The sequence below is a fragment of the Podarcis vaucheri genome (genome assembly GCF_965113315.1).
Source record: "Podarcis vaucheri genome assembly, chromosome: 3".
Lineage (NCBI taxonomy): Eukaryota > Metazoa > Chordata > Lepidosauria > Squamata > Lacertidae > Podarcis > Podarcis vaucheri.
The window spans coordinates 117,473,519-117,499,386 of record NC_138761.1 but is presented as its reverse complement, the minus strand read 5'-3'; the positions used below and the strand labels follow the sequence as shown (position 1 = coordinate 117,499,386).

The window sequence follows — 25,868 nt, the reverse complement described above, 5'->3', positions numbered from 1 at the left end:
TTGTTTAGTCGTTTAGTCGTGTCCGACTCTTCGTGACCCCATGGACCAGAGCACACCAGGCACTCCTGTCTTCCACTGCCTCCCGCAGTTTGGTCAAACTCATGCTGGTAGCTTCAAGAGCACTGTCCAACCATGTCATCCTCTGCCGTCCCCTTCTCCTTGTGCCCTCCATCTTTCCCAACATCAGGGTCTTTTCCAGGGAGTCTTCTCTTCTCATGAGGTGGCCAAAGTATTGGAGCCTCAGCTTCAGGATCTGTCCTACCAGTGAGCACTCAGGGCTGATTTCCTTCCGAATGGATTGGTTTGATCTTCTTGCAGTCGATGGGACTCACAAGAGTCTCCTCCAGCACCATAATTCAAAAGCATCAATTCTTCAGCAATCAGCCTTCTTTATGGTCCAGCTCTCACTTCCATACATCACTACTGGGAAAACCTTAGCACCTTAGAGACCAACTAAGTTTGTTCTGGGTATAAGCTTTCGTGTTCATGCACACTTCTTCAGATATGCCAGTAACTTTGTGTTCAAGATCCAGCTACCAGGATTCTAGGTCCTATCTTCTGCTCACATACATCATATAGCAAATGAGGAATGTCAGGGAGAGTCCATTTGATGGCCCCGTGAGGGTGTCTGGATGAGGGAGGCCTGAGTTTGAATGCTTGGCCATTGAGACTTGCATTCAGCAAGGTCACCCCCTGCTCAATTTCATTCACAAATCTGCCAGATCTGAGGACAACATGAAAAGGACTGCAAACAAAGTACCCTGAGCCTTCATGAGAAGCTGGAAGGTGAGAAAAGAATCAAATAACTTCATATTATTTGAGTGTTGTAAGGGATAGTCGTATTGTGGCCGCAATCCAACTCAGAGCCAAGCACATTGGAATGTGGCTGCATAGGATGAGATCACTATACTACGATCTCTGACCATTGGCCATACTGGATGGCAATCATGGGAGGTGGAATCCAGCAACCTCTGAGCAAGAGGCAGGAGGTGGAGCCTGTGAATAACAGGATCACTGCCTGGCAAACCAGGGGTAATCTTGGTGAGATAGGAACAGAGTTGAGTGAAGCCTGGTGACAACACATGGGGAAGGCAATGAGCTCATGAGGAAGAGCCTTGTGACCATGTCATTGGAGAAATGGAAACTCAGTGGCAAATGTTCTCAAGCCAAGCAGAGAGCAACTCCTTCCATTCTGATATTTTAGTTCTGCCTAGGAAGACCCTGAGAAGCAGGTTAAACCTATGTTGGCCAAGGCTGATGGGAGATGGGGTCCAACAGCGTCTTTGAAGGCCATAGATTCCTTACCCATTCCAAAAACTTCAGGTCAACCCCTCTGACTTAGCAACCCAAGATGAAGACTGTGCTATACAAGAGGGGTTCATAACTTTCATCAACAGCCCTAGTTCTAAGCATACCACTTGGAAATAAATCCTATAGTTTTTGGTGGGTCTCATTTCCCAATGAACTTGTTTAGAAGGCAGTAGAAATCTCAAAATGGGCACACTTGATTAGATTGTGCGCCTTGGGTCTCCCCAATGCTGGTAGCCTACTACTCATTTCATCTTTGATGGTTCACTGTGATGGTTGGAGTTATTGGAAGCAAATGGTCCGACGACTTCTGGAAACACATGGTTGAGGAACGCAGGTCTACACCACTGTATCCCATAGCTGCAGGGAAATTATTCTGCAGACGTTGCAGTGCTTGGATTGTAGAGGAAATCTAGACACCTTACCTATGTTGTCACACCCGGCTACTGCTTTTAGGTGACTACAATTTGGCTATAATTTTGAAGGAGACGGGAGCTGGGGCTGTAATTTGAGCAGTGAGCATTTGCAATGTTTCTTGAGAGCGGCTAATGATCTAAAGTCTTCCAGTGATGATAATTAAAATTATAGTTTCATGAGGATATAGGAAGTAGATGAAGGCAAGCCGAAAGTCCATCAATTGAAAGTAAATCATTGTTATTGAACTGGCCTCAACGGTGCAAGGAATTACGAGTTTTCGTTCAAGCAGAGATGTCCTGACACATTTCCACCACAGGAGGGCAGGCATTTCCAAACAATTATTATTTTTTAAAATATAGATGTAAAAATAAATTCCTGCATCCCAAGGGGAAAAATCAATTTAGGAACTAGGGACTATATCCACAAAAAGTGCAAACCTTTCAGTACTCTGCTCTTTTTCATGTTTGGCAAGTCAGAAAAAATACTTCTGGAGTGGTAGATGCTATTTTACAGTAGGGGTTGGAGCCTGGTAGGTATCAATGGAACTATGTCCATTTGCACCCATCTCCTCTGTAGATGGGACGCAGGTGGTGCTGTGGGTTAAACCACAGAGCCTAGGACTTGCCAATCAGAAGGTCGGCGGTTCGAATCCCCATGACAGGGTGAGCTCCTATTGCTCGGTTCCTGCTCCTGACAACCTAGCAGTTTGAAAGCACGTCAAAGTGCAAATAGATAAATAGGTACTGCTCCAGAGGGGAGGTAAATGGTGTTTCCGTGCGCTGCTCTGGCCACATGATCCGGAAGCTGTATGCCGGCTCCCTCAGCCAATAAAGTGAGATGAGCGTCGCAACCCCAGAGTTGGCCACGACTGGACCAAATGATCAGGGGTCCCTTTACCTTACCTCTGTAGAACTCCACTGCAGCAGCTGTTTGCAAGCCATCAGGAGGAAGGTAACTTTCCCTATAAAGCAAGAAGATTTCTCCCCTGATTTTTAATTCACAAAAGTCCATGGAGGGAACAGCTTTGGTTCTGGGCTTTGGATCATGGTCATTGGACAGTGACTTACAGGTGCAACGAAACCTTTCTCATTGCATCTTCTGTGTTGATACTGCTGTGATGTAATATTTTTAAAATAACAATAAGCACAATTACTCTGCCAGTGGGAGAATACCCTCTGATTCTGTCACTACTGTTCTTTTCTTTTTTAAAAAGGTATGTTGCACATAATCAGTTTAAAATGCCTTCCATACGAAGCAGGCATCTTACATTGCAATCCTTCGAAACAATCCTGTCTACTGGGGATGAACCTGAACAGTGGTGGGTTGTGACCTGGAGTGTGATCCATGCCACCCCGAAGTCTATAGAATCACAGAGTTGTAGAGCTGGAAGAGACCATGAGGGTCATCTACTCCAACCCCCTGTGATGCAGAAATCTTTTGCCCATCGTGAGGCTTGAACTCACAACCCCGAGAGTAAAAGTCTCATACTCGACCAGTTGAGCCACGAGACCACTCCCATTGCTTTGTGCCCTTTAGTGGTAATTGGCAATCATGGATAAGTATGAGAATCGCTGGCTTAGCCACTTCTCCTCTCTTTAGGGCTGCCTTCCCCTCCAGATGTTTTGAACCACGACTTCCATCTGCCTTGGCCCACGTGGTTATATTGGCTGGGATTGTTGGGAACTGTAGTCCAAACCATTTTAAGAGCGCCCAACTGGGCGAGTGCTAATATAGGTCATACGTAATGGAACACAGCTCAAACAAATAGCCATGACTTTTGCATAGGGGAACGGGCATCTAAATCAGCGACGAGCAACCTGTGGTCCGTTCAGTTCATAGAATCATAGAGTTGGAAGGGACCCTGAGGATTATCTAGTCCAGCCTTCCTCAACCTGTATGTCCCCAGATGTTGCTGAACCACAACTCCCATCACCGCTAGCTAGCAAGGCCAGAGCTCAGGGATGATGGGAGTTGTAGTCCAACAACATCTGGGGACCCACAGGTAGAGAACCGCTTCTAGTCCAATCTTCTGCAATGCGGGAATATGCACCTGCCCCATATGGGAACTGAACCTGCAACCTTACTGGGCTACAACCTGCAGTATCCCTGGCCTTTGGCCATGCTGCCTGGGGCTGATGGAAATTTGGAGCCCAACAGCATCTGATTTGCATGACATAAGGGGAAGAAAAAACCTCAAGTCCAGGTATTGAATGGAGGATCCCTCCAGGCCTCTCTGCCTGACTCCAGGCCAAACCTCCTCTCCTCACCCCTTGCTGGGCTTCCTTCACACCATCCTTGAGAGTTTTTGCCAGACTGGCATGTATCTTTGGACTCTGGTCATGCCTCTCGCTGGCATGAAGGACAGTGAGGGGTGTCTGCAGAAACTAGCATAATGCAGAAACTAGCACAGTATGCAAAGGTGAGATTTTCACATGCTGCCTCTGCATGCTTTTGCCTCTGGCACAGCCCATTACCAGCACGTGCAAAGTTGTTGCCTGGAAGGGAATGCAACTCTCAAGGTAAAAAAAATAAATGTTCCCCACCCCAATATCAAGTATGGGTGGCTGAGAACAAGAATACATGCCAGCCTTCAAGGGCTGGGTTAATAATTAACCCAAAGCCTCTGCCATTGGAGGACGCTAAGCAATTCAGGTTTTTTCAGCTCATCTATGGGATTCATGAAGACCAGTCCTCTGAGCAGGAATGAATGAGAAAGATGTTTACATATCAACATGTGTGTATCAAAACTGCCAGGCTGTACATAACCTGCAGAAGCTGGGGATCTTTGGGACTATCTGTTCTTGGGTGTTTAAGAGAATCATTTATTCCTCACCTGTCCCTCAACTTGAATTGATGCCAGGGTTTTCTGCGGCAAAACTATGTCACTTGTGCACTATTTTTAAAGTTTATTTATTAAATATATACACCACCCTTCATCAAAAGATCTCAAGGCGGTTCACAGAACAAAATGCAAGATAAAACACAAGTAAACAATTAAACCAAAACAACAACACCTTCTTTCCCACAGACATATTTAAAGGGCTTTAGGGTATTAATCAGCCAAAGGCCTGGTTGAAGAGGAACTTTTTTTGCCTTGTGCCTAAAAATATATGATGAAGGCACTAGATATTTGCAAATTGTGTGAAGCCTTGGAATTGCAGTTGAAAAAGACACTGGATCGGTTCTGACAAGTTTTCTGCCACTGTGTACTATAAAACTTGCAGCTGTTACGTGGCGAGAATCGAGTGCAACAGAGCTGTCTAAAAAGGAGTTTGGTCCATAACAATCACCACAATTGAAGCTGCAATTTGTTGGAAACTTACCTAGGACTAAATATCTCACTGAGCACCAGTGGGGCTGACCTCCAAGGAAATTTACCCATGTTCACAATGCTAACCCTCATGGGGCAGGCTGCAATTTGTACAATGGGAGTTGTCTATGGAAACCATTATTGTACTGGGCTCTTTGTACAAGGAGTGTGAAGAAGCAGATAGAATGGTTGGCCTTTTCACCAGGGAGTAACTGGGCTCAGCCATGGCATTTGCTGGTTGGTCTCTTACAAAATTGTTCTGAAAACAAAACAGGGCTACCTCTCTGAACTCCTTGGAGAAAGCATGGGAGAAAGACTTGACCAATGAACTGAAAAGTCAACATACCCCAGGAAAACCACTGGCTGGCTTTGACCTGGTGTGGCATTAGCAATTTAAACAGGGTGTTGGCTGGTCAACTAGGGGTGTGAAGCCTGCAAACCCTACAGATGTTCCTGGACTGCACACTCCCATCTTCCACCATGACTACTGGGCAGTGCTGTTTGGGGGTGATGGGAGTGGCTCCCCGGCTCCCCAATCTGGTGTAAATAAAAGCGGCATTTCAAATGCTTGGTGGGAGGGGGTCTCCTTAAATTAGAAGACTGGGTGTTACCGGAGTTCTGCATCATCTTCTCTATTCTCGTTTTCTGTAGAACACCCTACAGAGTATGTTTCGTGCACAGGTGGATATTATGTCATTTCCTCACTGTGTTTGGATTCTGTCAAGTGCTCTGATTCCCTTTCTTTGACCTTCATACCTTCAAAGACAGTAAACACGTAAATCCCACCCCACGAAGCTAATCCGATTTGCAGAGGCAGGACCTGTGAATTGCTCTACTTCTCCCCCTCCACGTATAGACAAAAGGGACGTATATAATGGATCATTGTTCCAGCCTTCCGTCTCCTCTGAACTGCCTCTGCTGTTGCTCCAGGCCAGGCCTTCGGTGGCCATAAGGCGAAGCAAAGCTGCTGTCCTCCCGCACTGCCCGCTCTGATCCGAGGAAAGGGGAACAGCTTTCTGGATCAGCCAAAAGTCCCAGCAGAAACTCTACGAAACGGCTCCCCTTTCGTAGCCCCCTGCCCCCAGAACCGGAGGATTGACTTCTGAGCAAAAAGACAGCGGGAAGAACTTTCTGACAGTAAGAGCTGTTCCACAGTGAAACAGACATATTCCCACGAGAGGCGGTGCCCTCTCCTTCCTCGGAGGTTTTTAACAGAGGTTGGGTGGTCGTTTGTCTTGTTTGATTTAGTTCAGATTCCCGCATTGGTGGGGGTTGGACTAAATGACCCTCAGGGCCCCTTCCAATTCTATAATTCTAGGATTCCAGGATTGTGAGGCACGTTGAGAATTTGATTTCGCACGCTTAGGCTGCCCGCACACCATCCGTTTAAAGCGCGCGACTTCCCCACAAAGACGCCTGGGAACTATAGTTCACTCCTCACAGAGTTCCAATTCCCAGCATCCTGACAAACCAGCGTTCCCAGGATTTTTTGGGGGTGGGGGTGGGGTGGGAATCGCGCGCTTTAAATGGATGGTGTGTAAGCAGCCATAGACGCGCCTGAACCTATTGGCTGACTTAAGCGAGCTGTGCCAAACTTAACCCAAGACAGGGCTGCTATGTCGTTTGATCACTCAAAAGCAACAGCAATCGCAAACATGTTTAAACTCAAGAGTAAGGGTCATAGAATATCCCGCGAATAACAAGTGCCTTTGCGGTTGCAGCCCAGGTACCGGGCAGAGGAAGCGCGGGCCACGGCAGAGCGCAAGAGGGGCCGCGGCGACTCCAAAGTGAACCTGAACCGCGCTGCCTGCAGCGCAGCGCCCCGCTCCTGCGCTCGATCGATCCGCAGTTGCAGGGTCGTTTCAAATCTCGGCTTTAGCCCTAGGAAGTTCCCCTCTTTATGTTGAGCGGGCGGAGGGAGGGAGAGAAGGGGGGGGGGAGTCCGTCGTCGTCTTCCACAAGCAGAGCTTTATCCTTTCCAACCCCCCTTTCGGAACAGAAGCATTTGGCACGCGCAACTCTGGAAACATTTCCACTCCCGAAGGAGCTGCCGAGCGCCGCGAAGAAATAGGTACATCTTTCTTCCAAGCGCGGGCCGGGCGGACAAGGAAAAGTCTCGCGGCGGGCCGGAGCTCCGGCAGCTCCTCCTCCCGGCGAGCCTGACGGCTCGAATCCGGAAAGTTGTGGCAGAGGAGAAGCGAAGAGCGCGCTCAGTACCCCTCCGTGGCTGGGGCTGAGCGTATGTGTGCCTGCTTGTATGCGTGTGTGTGTGTGCGTGTGTAAGCTGGAGGGGGGGCCGCCTGGAGGAGGGAAGTCCAAAAAGGGGGCGGCGTTCCCTTTAAAAGCCGCCTGCCCTGCCGCGCTTCCTTGCAGCACCAGCAACCCGCCGCGCCAGCCTCGCCTAGGCTCTCCCGGTTCGCTCACAGGCCGCCTGGCGCTTGGCGAGCGCGCCTCCAGCCCCCGCGCCCGTGACCTCAGCCCGAGCCGAGCAGCCACAAAAAGCCCCGAGAGGGAGAGGCCGCCAAGAGAGAGAGAAAAAGAGAGAGCGGCGCAAGCAGCTCCGCTTGCAGGAGAAGCAGGAACAAGCAGCAAGAAGCGCTCGACGCCGGAGCCCAGGGCGCACGCAACGCGCGGAGAGAGGCAGGAGCCGGGTCGTGCGCTCTTGCCGCCGAGCCACCACCAGGAGCCGCCGGAACCGAGCAGCAGCAACAGGAGGAGGAGCAGCGGCAGCAGCGGCTGGCCACTAACTCTGCCTGCTCGCTCTTGTTGCTGCTTTTCTTTTGCAACCAGGAACGAAAGCGCACGACCCAGAGGAGTGGGGGGAAAGTGGCCCGTTTGGAGAGATCGGAGGCGGAATCCAACGCTTCACGGCTGCTGATGCCAAGGGCATTTTCTTAAGGAGAAGGGAGCTGCTTTCTATTGACATCCGAGCAGGAGCGCCGAGGGGGCGCGCATTGCCGGCTCTCGGCCCGGGAAAGGGACGTTTCTTCGCCCCCGACCCTCCGCGGCTCCTTTCCCCGGCAGTTTCGGATCCTGAGCATGTTTCCCCGGCGGGCCGGGCCCTGGAGAAGGACGCCGGCGGTGCGTGCTCTTCCCCCGAGCTTGGCTCTGGGGCAGCGCCCTTGCAGCCGGGAGTGATGCGGCGCCCGGGAGAGGCCAGCGGGCCAGAGAACAGCAGCTGCAAATCCGCGACCGCCGCGTCGACGTCTTCTTCTTCCTCGTCTTCCTCCTCGCTTCGTCCAGGTTAGACCAGGAGCGAGACCATGCCCGGGATGTTTCTTCCTCTGCGCCGAGAAGCGAGCTCGGGCTGCAGCGCTGGAGAGGAGCTCGACTAGAGAGCGAGGCTTCAGAGGCGCTTGGAACGTTTGGTTCCCCTTTTGCCTCGGCTGTGCTCGCCGCAAACTTCCCAGGGAGGGAGGGAAATTGAGCACAGCTCCTCGCCGCTCGTGGACAGCTCTCCTCCCCGACCCCGGAGTAAGGAGGTGGGGGGGAAAGACCACCACCACCCAAAAAAAGAAAAAGAAAGGACGGATCGCACATCCTCCCCGCTTGATCGGCCACGTTACTTCCATGTGGAGGGTGGCTCCATGGACGTGCCCGAGTGTGCTGCTGCTGCTTCTTAGGCGATCGGCGGGATCCTAAAAGGTAGCAGGAGGCGGGGGGCGCTGGGGAAGGAGGGCGCGCGCGGTTTCGAACTCGGCACATGGCCACACCTGCCGGGAAACTTCCCACGGGGACTCCCTGCGGATTCTTTCCTCCGCGTTCCCCAGGCGGTTGATCATCCATACCTCCCTCCCCACAACAAAAACAGTCGCGAGTATGAATTAAAGCTAATGGTAAACGAGACATTTCTGGGGGCAGATCTCCCTCTTGGCATGTACCTTGCTCACTTGTTGAGAGAATGCGGGAGGTGTGTGTCCCGTACAGTCCCCTTTTGCCCCCCCCTGCTCTTTCTCCCCCGTGACAAGACCCCCCAGCTGCCCTCTTCCCCAGAACACTTTGCTGCGCAAGTTAACTGCTTGCAGCGCCCATCCTAAGCGCCTTGCAATATCCCGGGCCACAGGTGGCGGGCGGGGAGAGTACTGGGCAGGTTATTCCGCGGCACCATCCTCTCCCGTATATTGCAAGAAGGTCCTGGCTGAGAAACACTTCCAGCAGGCCTCCGGAGTTGCTGCCTGTGTTGCTCTGCTGGCCCGGTCACTTGCTGAAGCTACTTTATTCGGGATGTTTCGCTTCGCTCCGCAAACTGCAGGCTCCCCACCCACCCACCGCTGTTTCGGGAGCTTCTGAAACCTGAGTCCCTTTCTAGCCCATTATTGTAACGCGCCCCCCGCGCACCTCCATCCACAAATCCCATTGATTTTGGTAGAAACATCTCCGCGAATAAACCGTGTGTTGGGTGGGGAACTGGCTCCAGATGTGACTGAACTACAGCTCCCATCACGCCTGACCATCACTCATGCTGGATGGGGCTGATGGGAGGTGGAGTCCAACGAAGTCTGCAGGGCCACAAGTTCATCACGGCTGGCCTCTTAACAGTTAGAGAGGATCATTTACCGTAGCCGAATGAATCCGAGGCACGGGAAAGGGGTGCTGGAGAGTGGAGTTTTAGTTCGGTTTTACTGCAGAGACAACTAGCAGGCTTTTGAAAGGAAGAAAGTCCAACAAACTTAAATGCACGTCCAATCACTTTACTAAAGGAGCGCACGCGCCCCTGAACTAAATGAGATCCTTGAATGAAACGGCTCACATGGCTAAAGTTCTAGCTAGCAACCTTTGCAATCTTTTGCTTGTGGCTGCCGATGCCCCGCTCATTATGCTGGATCCCAAAACTATTAAAATGCGGAGAGAAGGGGGCGGAGGAAGAGATGAAATGAGGTTTCCATTAGCTATGTGTAGGTTACAGGATGTAAAGGAAGGGAGTGAGGGGGAGAAAGCGGGTAGTCAAGGCAGTTTCAGGTCACAATCCAGCACACTGTCAGGTGCACTTGGTTTTGAATGCCTCATTCTGCGCTGACTTGTTGCCTTGGTGCATCCTCTAATTGTTTCCAGTGGTTTTGTCCAGCCCTTGGGAAATCGATGGGCTATAAAACTTAAAGCCCACTCTCCTTGCAGACCTAGGAGGCTGGAAGCTCCTCTTGATAAATGTTTCACTGCAGTCAAAAAGGCTCGTGTCCTTCCCCTTTCCCATGTAATTCTCCTTTCTAAAAAGCCACTCCGCGATTACTTGTTCTTTCTTTACCATATTCACCTCCTGTCTCTCATTCCACACCTTCTACTACCTGCATGCCCAGGTTTTGTCCTCCCACCAGTGCAGCGGAGCCACCTTACAGCAGGCTAGGAATCAGCTCAGAGGTCACAGTCCCATAATGCTGGCTCTCCAGCCGCCCCTCAAAACCCCACCACGCCACACCCTGCAATACTTCCTTCCTTCAGCTACGTCCCAGCATGCAGCTATGCTTGGGGGCTCTTCACACAATACTAATTATAACAGTTCTGTCTCTATTTATTCTCTGGAGTGAACAGTTGCACTCAAATAGCCCAGGAGCCACGGTGTGGGCTTGTGAATATAATTATGAAAATTCATGTGTTTGTGGAGGTGTCCCCCATGCCATATCATGGAGGAATGTGTCAATATCTTGCTGCAGGGTTTTATCCCACCCTTCCTTCAAGGGGTTGTGGGTGACGTTTTTAAGTGAGCCACCCAAATCTGCAGGGTCTTTCATGTGCTTGCTCCCTCCTGAAATTTCCATTTCACACAGTCCTTTCTTTTGCCAGCAATCGCAAACTTGTCCACGGTGGGGAGCAGGTTGTGCGTTACCAATATTGTTTTGTGTGACTTGCCTAGAGGAATGATAGCAGCTTCTATAGGTTGTATTCAACTAATGTTTGCTCTGTTGAAATTAATGAACCCCGGTTACTCATGGCCATCGATTTCAGTGGGTCTACTCTGAGTAACAATTGCGTATAACCTGTTTTTTCCTGGATTAAGAGGATCCATTTGTGGGCTTTGCTTGGGCCTTTCAGCCGCAGGATTGTGAATTGCCTTCGCTTTCAGCTACTTATCCCCCATTGCCCATAATACCAGTTCCTACCAATCTTGGTCCATGTGGGCAGCTTCCATAATGTGCTGGCAGATTGCTACCCACCCCAGCAACTGTGGACATATGAGAGAGAGAGAGGAAAAACAATATCCTGTCACAGTTCATGTCAGTACCAAAGTTCCCACTGGGGTCAGGACTGTCTCTCATAAACTTCATTTTCGGGGAGATGGAGAAGGTCCTACCTACAAGGACCATGGGAGCTGGGAAGGGTTATTTATAGATCAATGATAAAACTACTGTTTTGCATTCAGAAAGACCCTAGTTGGATCCCTGGCATTTCCAGGCTGGTCTGGGCATATCCCGTCTGAAATTATACAAAACTACTGGCAGACAAAGGGATGCGGGTGGTGCTGTGGGTTAAACCACAGAGCCTAGGACTTGCCGATCAGAAGGTCGGCGGTTCGAATCCCCACAACGGGGTGAGCTCCCGTTGCTTGGTCCCTGCTCCTGCCAACCTAGCAGTTGGAAAGAACGTCAAAGTGCAAGTAGATAAATAGGTACCGCTCCGGCAGGAAGGTAAACGGCGTTTCCGTGCGCTGCTCTGGTTCGCCAGAAGTGGCTTAGTCATGCTGGCCACATGACCCAGAAGCTGTACGCTGTTCCCTTGGCCAGTAAAGCAAGATGAGCGCCGCAACCCCAGAATCGGCCACAACTGGACCTAATGGTCAGGGGTCCCTTCACCTTTACTGGCAGATAAGACTGAGCTAGATGGCACCAATGGAATGGCTTTGTAGAAGGTGGTTTCCTATGTTTCATGGTGTGAAAGCAGCTGTGAAGCTTAGAAGGACCTTACACTTTGCTCATGCTGGTTTTGCCCTACAGCGCTTCCTCGCCTGCCAACTCAACCTCTTCCATTCTCCCCAGGTTGATGACCATGGTTGCCAGGACCTGCTCTCTACTAGCACTGCTGCTTTATCACATACTGCTGGGTGGTTCGGCCAGCCTCATCCCGGAGGTGGCCGACAGGAGAAGGTTCAGCGGAGACTTGGGCCGCGTCACTCCCCTGCAACTCTCTGAAGGGATCCTGCGCGAATTTGAACTGCGCCTGCTCAATATGTTTGGGCTCACGCGGCGGCCCACCCCAAGCAAGGACATCATCATCCCTCCCTATATGTTGGAGCTCTACCATCTGCACACCAGCCAGAAGCCAACAACTATGGACTATAACCTGGAGAGAGCTGCCAGCAGAGCCAATACTGTCAGGAGCTTTCACCATGAAGGTAAGGAGGGATGCTCTTAGCTCCTGCTTCCACTGCCCAAGCCCTAACAAAAATAGGCTTGGAGATTCCACCCCCTCTGCCCCTTGCAAATTGGAATGCTGCAACTGCCAAGACGGTTGGTGGTTGGATATTTTGGGAAGGCCCACATAGCTCAGTGGGGGGGACACTTGTTCCCAGCGTCTCCAGGTAGGATGCAGACCCCTGCCTGAAATCTGTTCAGCGCCAAATGCAGCAATGGCCTTGATTTCTTGTTCTCCTTCACCCATTAGATATATGCAATGTATCTCTTGCTATTTAAGCAGTTGTGAATTCCTCATTATGCAAATTGAATCTCTGCCTGGTTGGGTTGCTGCTACACTGGTATGCTCTAACGAGACAAAGCGTATCGCTCAAATCTGGTTAGCTGAAAAGTGCAGTTTAAATGTACGGTTTTTCCTTCTGAGCATCTATGCTAGGAAGGAAGAGATTGCCGCACTGTGTGAATGCAGCTGAAGTGTGAGTCTCTCCTTGTGGTGTTTCTGCTCAAACTCCTCTCAGCTTCCTCTTAGTTCAGCGCAGGCCTGTCTCAACCACTGAAAAATGAATCAGGGTTCTGAAACCAATCTTGCCCATGTTGACTTGGAAATAGGTAGCCGCCTTTCACAGTCAAAGCTCATCCCTGGAAACACCAGGAGGAATTCAAAATCTTACTCCTCTGATCAGAATAAAGAAATTCCTTCCAGTAGCACCTTAAAGACCAACTAAGTTAGTTCTTGGTATGAGCTTTCGTGTGCATGCACACTTCTTCAGATACACTGAAACAGAAGTTGCCAGATCCTTCTATATAGTGAGAAGGTGGGGAGGGGTATTACTCAGAAGGGTGGTGGGAATGGGAGATTGGCAGATAGCTGAGATGAGCCTGTTGATGACTCTTAACGACTGCAATAGGTCTTACAGGAAAAGGCAAGGGGTGAGAAGGTTAAAAATGGCTTAGTCATGTATAATATTTGGTATCTGAAGAAGTGTGCATGCACACGAAAGCTCATACCAAGAACTAACTTAGTTGGTCTTTAAGGTGCTACTGGAAGGAATTTCTTTATTTTGACTATGGCAGACCAACACGGCTACCTATCTGTAACTGGATCCTCTGATCAGGACAAGCATTTTGCAATGATCTCCCTCTTTCTCCTTCTGTGTGCTGTGTGACCGGACTCATCCGTTTAATTCTGGCCACTATTTTGAATGATTGTGGTGGGTGGGAAGCTTTCAAAACCTGAAGTCATGTTGGCAGTAGATGTGTAGATGTATATGTTAAGACAGTACCATGCCCATTTCAGTACATGCCCATTAGCCTTTGGATCCCAGAATGAACAGAAATGGTTATCTCTGCATGGCTGCCGAGCCTCCTGGGCTGGATCCAATCACAAGCCATTGTTAGAGCAGACCCGCTGGAATCGGTGAGACTTAACTTAGTCATCCCATTGATTTCCATGGGTCATCTCTGGAATTAAAACCAACCCAAAGATTGCAGTTTCAGCCTGTGATTTCTAAAAAAAAAAAAAAGCTATTTGAAGAACACTGACACGTTGCGTATCCCCTCCCCTGCATAATGATGAAGATCACAGAAACACATGGCCTTGCATTTTGAGACATTTTTAAAAGCACAGTCCATAGTTCTAAGACAGGGGTCAGCAAACTTTTTCAGGAGGGGGCCGGTCCACTGTCCCTCAGACCTTGTGGGGGGGCCGGGCTATATTTTTGTGGGGGGGAATGAACAAATTCCTATGCCCCACAAATAACCCAGAGATGCATTTTAAATAAAAGGAGACATTCTACTCATGTAAAAACATGCTGATTCCCGGACTGTCTGTGGGCTGTATTTAGAAGGCTATTGGGCCTTAATTTGCCTACCCATGTTCTAAGATGTATTTGATTTTTTTTTTAAAAAAAGTTTATTTAATTTTCTAAATATATTTCTGAAGATTGAGCCTGTCACTGCCTTTGTGTTGGCGGCAGAATCTCCCTTGCCTCCCTCCTAAAGAACCAGTATCCCGCATATGCTTATGCTAATAATGTGGGTGGCCAATTTGCCAAGAGGAGTGTAGAGACCAGTTTTTCCTCGAGGTGATGAATGTACAGATGGTAGGAAACAACCTGGAGCAAAAATGAGGAGGAGTACAAGGAATGTCGCATTTCCCCCTTTAAATAGCTAGCAATTTTAGTTGCTGGCTATGTTTGTTTCATTAAATGTTAAGAATGGCAAACTACATTTCTAACTCTGCTGAACTCTTTGTTCTGTGCCTTATATTCATTTATCAATTTTTAAAAATTGACTTACATTGATCCAGAGCAAGAGAAGTGGATGTGTTTTTGTAATTCTACAGATTCTGTCCAGATTCTGAGTTCCTACCAATAAATTTAAATGTTGCAGGCTAAATAGGAAAAAAAGTCTGTCTAATTTACAGTTGGCAATCAGAGTAACTTGGAAGGATTTCTAATCCCCGTCTAATCCCCGTGAGAGATCAATTTAACAATCAATTGTATTGTCTCCACCGTGACTTTGTCTTCTGTTTAAATCTAGATTTAGTGGAGACCCAAGGTAAGCCCTTCAGAAAGCAAGGCTGATAAGTTTTGGAGCAGCTGCCCACTGGATTTCATGGGCACCTGGGGCTTTAGGTCACTCAGATTAGAAGCCACAAGCAAATATGTACTTAACCAGGCAGAACAATTGGGAGTAAATGCAACACAATCTTCAGATGCTCTGTTGCCACTTATTCTTGTATTTTTGAACTAGGCCAGTTTGCTAAATGAAAGGCAACTTGCTTGAACTTTTATGCAAAGTGCTTATACAGTATCCGAGTTCCTTAAACTTGAATGAACTTTCCTCAGCACTACTGGGCAAAGCTTTACATTGTATTTGCAAAGTGTTTTTTTGTTTTGTTTTTGCTGCTGCTGCTTCTGCCATCTCTGTTCAATGCAAATCCAAAAGTTTCGCCATGATTGCGGCAATCTCCTTTCTTCTCCCCTCCATTTATGACCCTAAGCACATTTTGTGTGTGTGTGATTAGCAAAGTCACATTGAATTAGCTAGACTTACAGGTTCCTTTCTGTGTTTCTGCATCCCAGCCACAGATACTTTGATGCAACATGTACAAATAATAAGCATTCAGAGGATGTGAATCTAGTGTATTCTGCAGAAAAGCTATAAACTTGCAGTTGTCAACCTTTTCACAGGCGGCATTGATGGATTGTAGAATTGGGGGGAGAGATACGGAAGCAAGCTGCTTTGCTTACATATAGTATAGAGCTGGGCTGGCAAGGAAAGATACATAAATATGTATTTTAATTAAGTTTCTCCACAAGGGGTGTGGCCTACGTAGTGATTATTCTAACTAATAGCAAGTCTTAATGAGGAAAGAGATTAATGGTGTAACTTAAACTTGCACTGTGGCTTATGCTGCTTTGTGTGTGTGAATATAAAACTAATGAATGGGAGAACTTCCAGTAAACATTTCAATTGTGCCAAAATGCACCTTAACGCAGAACTACATACATATATGAGTGGGCAGAGGAAGGGAAGGCTAGCAAGTGTTTTGGTCAGCTTCCTTGCTGCAACTTGGCAACAATCCTTATTCCAACAAAATAAACCCTTGGGCGATAACCCTACACCCCTTTGCTTGGGAGTAAGTCCCACTGAAGCAGAGAAGCAATGACTTGGCCATTTCGGTCCAGTGATCTATATAGCTCAAGACAGAACTTGAACCCAGGTCTTTTCCTAAGTCTGTTATTTATTGTGGGAAGCCTGTTCTTTCAAGCTGATTCAAAGGGCTGTTCTCCCCCCCCAAAAAAAATACACAATAAAACCAGCTTATCTAGAGAGAGCTGCCTAAAACAGCAGCAGAGATAACAGGTTAGTTTTTAAAGGCCTTGGGAAATAGAAAAGATGTTAGGGAATACAACCATTACGGTAGGTCTTTTGGAGGGTTTTATATTGTAAACCACCCAGTCATCCTCTGATGAAGGGCAGTATAGAAATTTAATTAATTAATAATAGTAATAATCGGCATCACCTTAGGCCCCAAGGCGTCTCCCTGGCATGTCAGCTACTGAAAGGCCCTTTCACAGGTGCGCTTGAGAGGAAAGGGAGTGCCTAGACAATAGTGGGGTTTAAATACGAGAAACAGTGTGGAGGAACTGGTTCAATGCTAATTTGCTGGCGGTTGAGGGCTGCAAGATCTGGAGGGCTGCAGGTTCCACACCTCCTGTGACCAGGATACAGATGTGCTTACAGAGAACCCACAGGAAAACCTGTTTTTCCCTCTGACTGTTTTGCTGTAGCTTGCTACAGAAAAAAGACACACACACACTTAACTTTTCTCCGAAAGCTCTAAAAACCTGACGTGATCATTTACTTTTCCTCGCAGTTCCAAGGGCCACAAATGATTTGAGCAAATCGTTAGATTGTTTCTTTATTTCCTTTAATAAAGGAAACTGTTTGCAGCTTGCAATATCCGCACCCCCCCCCCCGCTCCCCGTCACATCCAATCTCATAAACCAACCCAGTTAAAGTAAGAGGCCTCTCCCTCCGTCAGTTGAGCATGAGGGTCTTAATCTCAGGGTTGTGGGACCGAGCCCCGCTTTGGACAAAGTTTCCTGCGCTGCAGGGGGTTGGACTAGACAGCCTTCATGGCCTCTTGCAACTCTACAATTCTAAGATTTTGCCTCTCTGGATAGGGAATTCCACAACCATGGAGCCACTGTGTTGGTCCCTGTCAGCCTAACCTCTCTCCTCAGCAAGCACATGTCTGCCACTGACCTTTAATCTCTGGCTTACCTCTCTGGGCAATGGCAAAACCTCTGCCTTTGCACCTTTGTAACCATGCAAAACACGGGTTTGTTGGGGGTTTTTGGGATGGGGCGGGGGTTTGTTTAGCACTGCCTTTGTTTTGCACATGTCAGTTCAAAGCCACTTAAGAGAAGTGTCCAATTAAAGCACCAATGATGTAGATAGGGCAGGAATTAAAAACAAATCGAATGTGAGGTAAACACAGCGTGGCTGTGGCTTGTTATTCTCGCGAACCCTCCCTAGCCATTGGGTGAGCGGCTGTTTTTTCCCCGGTTGCAAAACTTGGCGGGGGCAGGGCGGGAATGGGAAAGCAAGAGGCAAGGAGGGGTTTGGGTGGAAAGAGACGGAAAGATGGCAGCCGGTTGCTGGCTCTGAAAGGTAGTGAGGAGTCAGTAGGGTGAGGATAGAAGATGGCCCTGGGGGACAGGGCAGCGCAGGATAAAACACTGCAGCAGTTTTTCCTCTGAGTAGAAGGAAGCAGGGGGACTCCCATCAGGACAGGGCAAGGAAAAACAAGGGTGAAGTAGATCTTGAAGGAAAGACACCAGGGGTTTGTGGTGGGTGGAAACCCCAGGAAAGAGTGTAGACTCAAAGGACTGGGAAATGGCTTCTGTTTTCCTCAGAAGATGTTCTTCTGGAGAGATGGAGAATTTGTGGCCCTTCTGATGTTGCTGGGACTACAACTCCCATCAGCCCTAAACACTGGAGCATGCTGGCTGGGGTGGTTGGGAACAGGGGCCCACAGTTCCCCACATCCCCTCATCTTGTTGTTCTGGCACTTTTTAGAGATGCTTACAGAGTTGTTGGGACGTGGGTGGCGCTGTGGGTTAAACCACAGAGCCTAGAACTTGCCGATCAGAAGGTCAGCGGTTTGAATCCCAGCGACGGAGTGAACTCCCGTTGCTCGGTCCCTGCTCCTGACAACCTAGCAGTTCAAAAGCACATCAAAATGCAAGTAGATAAATAGGTACCACTCCAGCAGGAAGGTAAACAGCGTTTCTGTGCGCTGCTCTGGTTCGCCAGAAGCGGCTTAGTCATGCTGGCCACATGACCCGGAAGCTGTACACCAGCTCCCTCGGCCAATAAAGCGAGATAAGCGCCGCAACCCCAGAGTCAGCCACGACTGGACCTAATGGTCAGGGGTCCCTTTACCTTTTTTACAGAGTTGCTGAGAGAGGAGAACAGTCCGACCCTAAGACATCTTGCTGTCAGATGCTACACACCTCACTTATAGCCAGTGCTTTGAAAGGAGTCTTACAATGCTGTTCACAAACCACTCCTTGCCATTTTGTAGCCTGCACCTATCTTGGTGCCACATGACCAGGTGGCTTCACCCTAACGCATGTCAGGGCCACCCCTGCAAGAGACTCCATGTGCTCAGGCATACATGTGGCCTCACTTCAGATGGGTGTAGAGTGTTCAGGACAACCACATTTAGAGGGAGCCAATTATAGTTAGCTTTCCTGCAAATGCTTGGGAGATACCCGTTGTGCACCATAGACTTGTGTACTTTAAATGCAAGCTCTTGTTTAGGTGACCATAGAGGAAAGAGACTCTGAATCAGATGTTGGGGAATAAGAAGATACCTTTGGATTATGGTTGTGTTTCCAAAGCTGCAGTGGGAACAGTTAGGCTAGAATCCAAAACTTGTTCCTTTGGAATTTAATATTGGTGACACTTCTAAGTAAATAGAACACCAACGGAGCAATGTCGCGGTTAAGATAGTTCACAATATGCTTAGACTTAGCCACAGTTGTTGCACAAGTTGCAATATGTGGTGGTATTATCATTGTGTAGTTCACCGAGTGGGCTGGACACATTGCTTGTTCATAGCTCAATTTAGAGGCTATCTGAGAATATGGATATTGTATCACATACTGAGCCCTTGGAATAAAACAGGAGATAGGGCAAGTCAAATCTTCCCATTGCTTTTTCTTAGATTTCTTTTACTTGCACATGAATTTATTTCTGAACCCAAAGTACAAATGAAGATTCACTCCCACTCCCATCAGTCTCTAATAGGGTCAGGGATGGTGGAAATTGTAGACCAGCAATATCAACCTTGGGAGCAGCAGAGTCCCTCACCCTGCCACTCAATGGTTTAGTTAAATTTGGCAGCAATAGTACATCCTGTCAATACTGTACAGTGTTATTGGTCATAAGTAAATGTTCATTCATAGTACTATATTTCCCCAAAATTTTGTTTTCCAAAAAGCAAAACTCACACCTTAAAACTATCTGAGAGTGCTCCAATCTTCCACATGGGATGCACATAATTCCCTTCGCCCAGTATGTCTTCATCCCCTCTCTGAGCCCCCACCCCTCCTCATGCCATCCATATTAAAAAGAACAAAAAGGAAATGGTGTTTTGTGTCCCTGGCCACTTTAGATGATGACCAATATATTGCCTGTCTCCAGTTCAAATTTCAGCCACATACTTAAGCAAATGTTCATTCCTCTGCTCCCACCTGTAATAACAAGTCTTATGTAGGGGGTGAGCTTTCAACAGTTAAAATTAGTAGTAGATTTTATAGAAAAGAGCAGGACAAGGCACAACTCACAAAGCGCCTTCCAGGTTGGCAGGGTCTGTATGCCTGTTTGTCCCATATTTTGCAGTTAACTGTTCATAATAGCAGTTCAGTGGACAGGCAGTATGGATGATGAATTTGCTCAACATGTGATGCAGCTGTAGACTGTTGCTGTTCAGTAGATCTGTGCGACTTGGTTGCCCGTTCCTGCAATGCTGCCCATGGCCTCCCCCCAAGCAAACAGCTAGTCCTACCCAGTGGTGTAGCGTGGGGGGTGCAGGGGGGGCCGGCCGCACCGGGCGCAACATCTGGGGGTTAGGGTTAGGGGGCGCAAATCCACGGGTTAGGGGGCGCAAATTACTTGCCTTGCCCCGGGTGCTGACAACCCACGCTACGCCACTGGTCCTACCTGGTGCCCTGCAAATGTTTAAGACTGCAGCTCCCACCAGCCTCAACCAGCACGCCTGCAAGCTATAGTCCCAAACACCTGGAGGCCGCCCAAATGGTTTAACTACTAAACCCATCCAAGTTATTTTCATTTAGGGCCTCCTTGAGTAAAATGACTGGGTGTGCTTTGTGGAAAGGTCTATAATTACGAGACAGGGTTTTGGATAGTAAGTTTTGTAAATCATGAAACTTGTGGCACAATGCCTTTGGAATGGCTTTTGAGAGACTGACATGAAAACTGAAGGTAGGGGTTTGTTGTTGGCGTTGTGTGTTTTTTTAGGGCAATCTTTAAGAAATGCAATCCCTTTCCTTGATCCTCAGTCAGTTTTTAATTACTCTCCCTGGGCCCCTGCTAACCACAGTGTTAAAAAATGTTCTTTAATACCCTTGAATTCCAAAGCAATGCCTCACATTTCTTCCCCCTTATTACGACCACCTGGAATTCGCAGTGCACTCCTATGAGATCCAAAATGTGCGGCAGCGAAGGAAGCATTTTAACATCATGTTTCGTGGGCTTGCCTAAACATACAGAAAGACAAGAGCAACTAGAAAAAGGGAAAGGGGGAAAGTCTTTTGAATTTCTAACTTAACACACGTATTGGCTTATGCTAATGTTATGGGAAATCTTCTATATCTGTTCTTGTGTTGTTTAGTCGTGTCTGACTCTTTGTGACCCCATGGACCAGAGCACGCCAGGCACCCCTGTCTTCCACTGCCCCCCGCAGTTTGGTCAAACTTCAAACTTGGTCAAGCTTCGAGAACACTGTCCAACCATCTCGTCCTCTGTCGTCCCCTTCTTCTTGTGCCCTCCATCTTTCCCAACATCAGGGTCTTTTCCAGGGAGTCTTCTCTTCTCATGAGGTGGCCAAAGTATTGGAGCCTCAGCTTCAGGACCTGTCCTTCCAGTAAACACTCAGGGCTGATTTCCTTCAGAATGGAGATCTTCTTGCAGTCCACGGGACTCTCAAGAGTCTCCTCCACCACCAGGGTACTTCAAATATTTCGTGGCATTATCTGAGTTACTGATTGTGTTTTTCTTCTTCTTCTCTCTCCCCCCAAACCAGAAACACTAGAAGAACTTCCAGAAAGAAGTGGCAAAACATCTCGTCGCTTCTTCTTCAACTTAACTTCCATCCCTGAGGGGGAGTTCATCACTTCAGCTGAGCTTCAGGTTTTTCGGGAGCACGTTCAAGACGCTTTTGAGAGCAATGGCAGCTCTTACCACCGTATTAATATTTATGAAATCGTCAAGCCCGAGAGAGAGGCCTCCCAGGACCCCATCACGAGACTTTTGGACACGCGCTTGGTGCATCGTAACGCCAGCAAGTGGGAAACGTTTGATGTGACGCCGGCTATCATGCGGTGGATTGCACATGGACAACCCAACCATGGTTTTGTGGTAGAAGTGGCTCACTTGGACCCCAGGGAGAGCACTGCCTCCAAGAGGCACGTCCGGATCAGCAGGTCTTTGCATCAGGACGATGCCAGCTGGTCTCAGATCAGGCCGTTACTAGTGACCTTTGGGCATGACGGAAAGGGACACCCTCTCCACAAGAGAGAGAAGCGCCAGGCCAAGCGCAAGCACAACAAGCGCAAGTCCAATTGCAAACGGCACGATTTGTACGTGGACTTCAACGACGTGGGGTGGAATGACTGGATAGTGGCCCCGCCGGGCTATAGTGCCTTCTACTGCCACGGAGACTGCCCCTTCCCCTTGGCAGACCACCTGAACTCCACCAACCATGCCATTGTTCAGACTCTTGTCAATTCCGTCAACCCCAAAATCCCCAAAGCTTGCTGCGTGCCGACAGAACTGAGTCCCATCTCCATGCTCTACCTGGATGAGAACGAGAAGGTGGTACTCAAGAATTATCAAGACATGGTTGTGGAGGGCTGTGGCTGCCGCTGACGTGGCGGCAGGGCGGAAAATGGACCAATGAAACAAAACAAAACTTGACACTTTAATATTTCCCAATGAAGACCTTATTTATGTTATGAAATGGAGAATTAAACGCATCTATTTTGAAAAAAAAATCTATTTATGTCTACAGAAAAAAGCGAGGAAAAAAATATTTTAATCAGAGAATTATTCCTTTTAAAGATTTTTAAACGTATTAGTTGTACATTTTATATGGGTTTAAGCGCCCCCCCTTTCCCCCCTCAGCACATGAAGTATAAAGGTCAGATTGTTATTTTGTATTTATTTACTATTATAACCACTTTAGAAGAATAGCTAATTTGTATTTATATGTATAATCAAAAAAAAGCAGAAGAAAAAAAATATAGGGTTTGTACATAATTTAAAACAAATGGTAGCTTTTTTTGTTTCTCTTCCTTTTTCCAGTGTGTATTTAAGTAAGTTGCGATGTGTACATGGAAGGGTTACTATGGCAAAGGTGCGTAATGCATTTTGCTTTCTGCAGTTCTACTGTTAAGGTCACGAGTGCAAGCCCAATGAAAAGTGGCTAATCCGCCCTGCTGACTCAAGATTATATTGTACAATTCTCAGGAATGCTGCAGGGTGGGCTGCCTAGTCCATGAGAAACTGGCATCCTCCCGGTGGGGAGCATGTGGATAAGAACCAGACGGTTGCCGAGCAAGTAGAAATAGAATTGCTGTTCCTCATGAAGGTGTGACACGACCACCAACCGGGCTTCTCTAGAAAACTCTCTTTCCCTACTTTAATTTTCGGGTTTTTTGGTCCTTGCACCGACAGAAAAGCAAAATGTTTATGCTGTTCCTCCCCTTTGAAGTAGTTCACCCATTGGAATCCTTGTCCTGGCCAAATATTAAATAAAATACCAGATTTCTTCAGTTTTTAAAAAGCTTCGTTTCTGCTCGCCTTTCCGACGGCGCCTAAGGTATTCCTGCTACTACAGAGTAACGCTCGCTGGATGCCAGAAGTGTATTATTGCGCACACCTTGCAATCTATGTTAACAGAGCTCCGAGGGAAGAACAGGTTTGTGGGAAGCAGCAAAGTATGCAAATTCCACCCTTTTATTTTCCTAGGGACATCAAACACATGCAAAGGAATCCAAGGAATTACTACCGGGCCAGGCCCTAGATATCTCCTCCCGCACCTATGTAAAAGGCTCCAGGGAGGTAGAAGTTCGCATGCGGTCAGATGCGTTGCCCATATGTAAGCATAAAGCTGGGTCAACTTGCACCCCCATGTAGTGGGAAGAGGGCTTATTGGTTTCCCACGAGAGCTTGCAGAACAGGAAAACAATTGCCCTTGCATAGATTCTACTGAGCAGGTGAGAAGTGGCCAACATGGTGCCTTCAAAATATGTTTTTGAACTTAAGCTCTCATCAGCCCCAGCCAGTGTGGCCAGTGAGAAGGGATGCACCTGAAATGGGCTACTTGCAAGCAACAGCGACAGGGGAAATGTGCACCAGAGTCAAAAGATGTAAAGCTACACTGCAATCCTACACATATCTACTCGGAGGGCATTCCCACTAAGTTCGGGGGGAATTACTTTGGGAAAACCCAGCTGACTCAATCGCACTTGCATCTGAGAAGCTCTGTGAAGGATTGCGCTGCTAGTCTGGCTTGCAATAAGGCCATTCATAACCATCCTGAAATTACATACTGTGGAATAATTTCACTTAAGTGGTTTGAGAACGGATCATTAGGTGTTCACGGGAGCATATGTTTATTTTAAATGAAAGCAATGTCCCTAGAGATGTTTCAGTTTGTCCTCCAAAGTCAAGCAGTCCTAGTTAGACCTGCAAATGTTTTTTGCACAAACAAAGAGGTTTACATGGCTTTGTTTTGCAGTATTTCCCCCTTTTAAAAAATCTCGGCACTGGAACTTTTTCAATAGCCTTGGAGTAGAGGTTCAGGGAACCTCGTCTGCAATCTTTGACAAATATTCTAACCAGTGCTTTTTTCCTCAAAAAAAATGTTTAGGGGTACTCTCATTTTCCGACTCATATTGAAATACTGCCCCTCAATGAGGCCAAACTTAGATTCACAAAATGTTTAGGGGTATGCGTACACCTGCATCCCCCCCAGAAAAAAGCACTAATTCTAACGATGTTGCTAAACATGTCATTGTTGTCTGAATGGCACTTTTTCACAAAATGGTGCTCAGAGCGTCTCGCAAAAGGTTAGATGAACAGTGAGTATCACAATTCAAAAGCCTACCAGAAACAATTAGAAATAATCACAATATCAGTAAGTTATACAAAAAGGGAATCCAAGCAACATTGTATGAAACAAGACAAATAAGCTTTTCTAACTTAGTGGCTTAAATCTGATGGATGTCTTACCAAATAAGCAACATCTGCAACTTTAGGCTGCGCAATCAGTAACAGCAACCCTTCAGAATGAACACCACTTGAGAAGACGTAATCATTTCGTGATCTGTTCTTTGGCTTGGTAGGACAAGACTTTGACTGTAAGATCACATCCAAACTATGCATTTAAAACATTCCCCTGCCCCACAAAAATCAAAGTAGAATCCCAGGAATTGCCGTTTACTCTGCAAAGAGCTACACTTCTCAGCACCCTTAACAGACTGCCATGCTCAGGATTATTTGTGGAATGCCATGCCCTTTAAATGTATGGTGGGGGTGTGATCTGGGATATTGGCTCATTTATAACAGCAATTTTGGAATTTCTGAATACTTTCTTAAAACAGTTTTGTTGAAAGCTTGTTAGCATCATAACCATCCAAAAGGGAGGCTTGGAGGACACAGAGAAGGGATGTTATAGAAGGTTAAGACTCGGAAGTACTGGAGAATATTCATGCAGTGTTGTGAAACCTTCATGAATATTTTTTGGTAAGCAAGAAGGTGCAGTGCTCATTTAATATGTAAATATAGCCTGCAATAATTTGATCGGAGGTGACCTCGAAAGATCTGTCGTTTCATTTCTGGTAAAATGGCAAGGAAGATCTTATACATTTGTTTCTGAGTAATTATTTCTTCATGTCATTCATGTTTGGAATAGCGATTTGTCCCCCCCCCCCCGGTTCTTAGCAATAAACAGTACAGTGCTACCTCGGGTTAAGTACTTAATTCATTCTGGAGGTCCGTTCTTAACCTGAAACACCACTAATGGGGCCTCCTGCTGCCGCCGCGCCACCGGAGCATGATTTCTGTTCTCATCCTGAAGCAAAATTCTTAACCCGAGGTAATATTTCTGGGTTAGCGGAGTCTGTAATCTGAAGCGTATGTAACCTGAAGCGTATGTAACCCAAGGTACCACTGTACTCAGAAACTTTCACACATTTGTGGGTCATTTCCCACTTGTGGTGACAGTTTCTTCTGACTGGATTGAATAGGTCTTCTGATTGCTGCTTCATGAATCCAGTTTGTACACCACTGCAAACTGTCTGTCAGAAATGTGTGCAATGGGATGTTAGGACGGATGTCTGGGCCTTGCTTGTGGGGAACTGTTCAGCCTGCCACTTCACTACCTCCAAATTCAATTTGCACATGCAGAAAAAGCCCATAACATGCTTTGCTGAATCATTCCACAGACTGTCTGGAATTCTTTAGTGCTAAGGAGACTAAGAACTAAGAGGGGAAATGGAAGTTCAGAATTTCAAATTTAAAAGGAGATGGAACTACAGGGGTTGGGGCTGTAGGTTTTCTGAGGGTTCTGTTAAGTCCAGTTGGACTAATGCACATGATTTTCATGGTGATTTTGATCCTATTTCAAGGGGTTTCGGGTGGGTACCATTGCTAAAACAAAAGAG

General features: G+C 47.5%; 1 protein-coding gene across 1 annotated transcript; it reads left to right on the top strand.

The window, feature by feature from the left end:
• The first annotated feature begins 8,182 nt into the window (after positions 1–8,182).
• BMP2 (bone morphogenetic protein 2) lies at positions 8,183–22,973 on the top strand. Its single transcript, XM_082216464.1, has 3 exons — positions 8,183–8,680; positions 12,004–12,359; positions 21,224–22,973. The coding sequence occupies exons 2-3, from the start codon at positions 12,008–12,010 to the stop codon at positions 22,066–22,068; spliced, it is 1,197 nt and encodes a 398-aa protein (XP_082072590.1). The 5' UTR covers positions 8,183–8,680; positions 12,004–12,007; the 3' UTR covers positions 22,069–22,973.
• The last annotated feature ends 2,895 nt before the right edge of the window (positions 22,974–25,868 follow it).

Coding starts and splice junctions, on each gene's coding strand:
- BMP2 (XM_082216464.1), top strand. CDS start 12,008: ATGACCATGGTTGCCAGGACCTGCTCTCTACTAGCACTGCTGCTTTAT. Junction 12,360..21,223: donor CAGGAGCTTTCACCATGAAG/GTAAGGAGGGAT, acceptor CCCCCAAACCAG/AAACACTAGAAGAACTTCCA.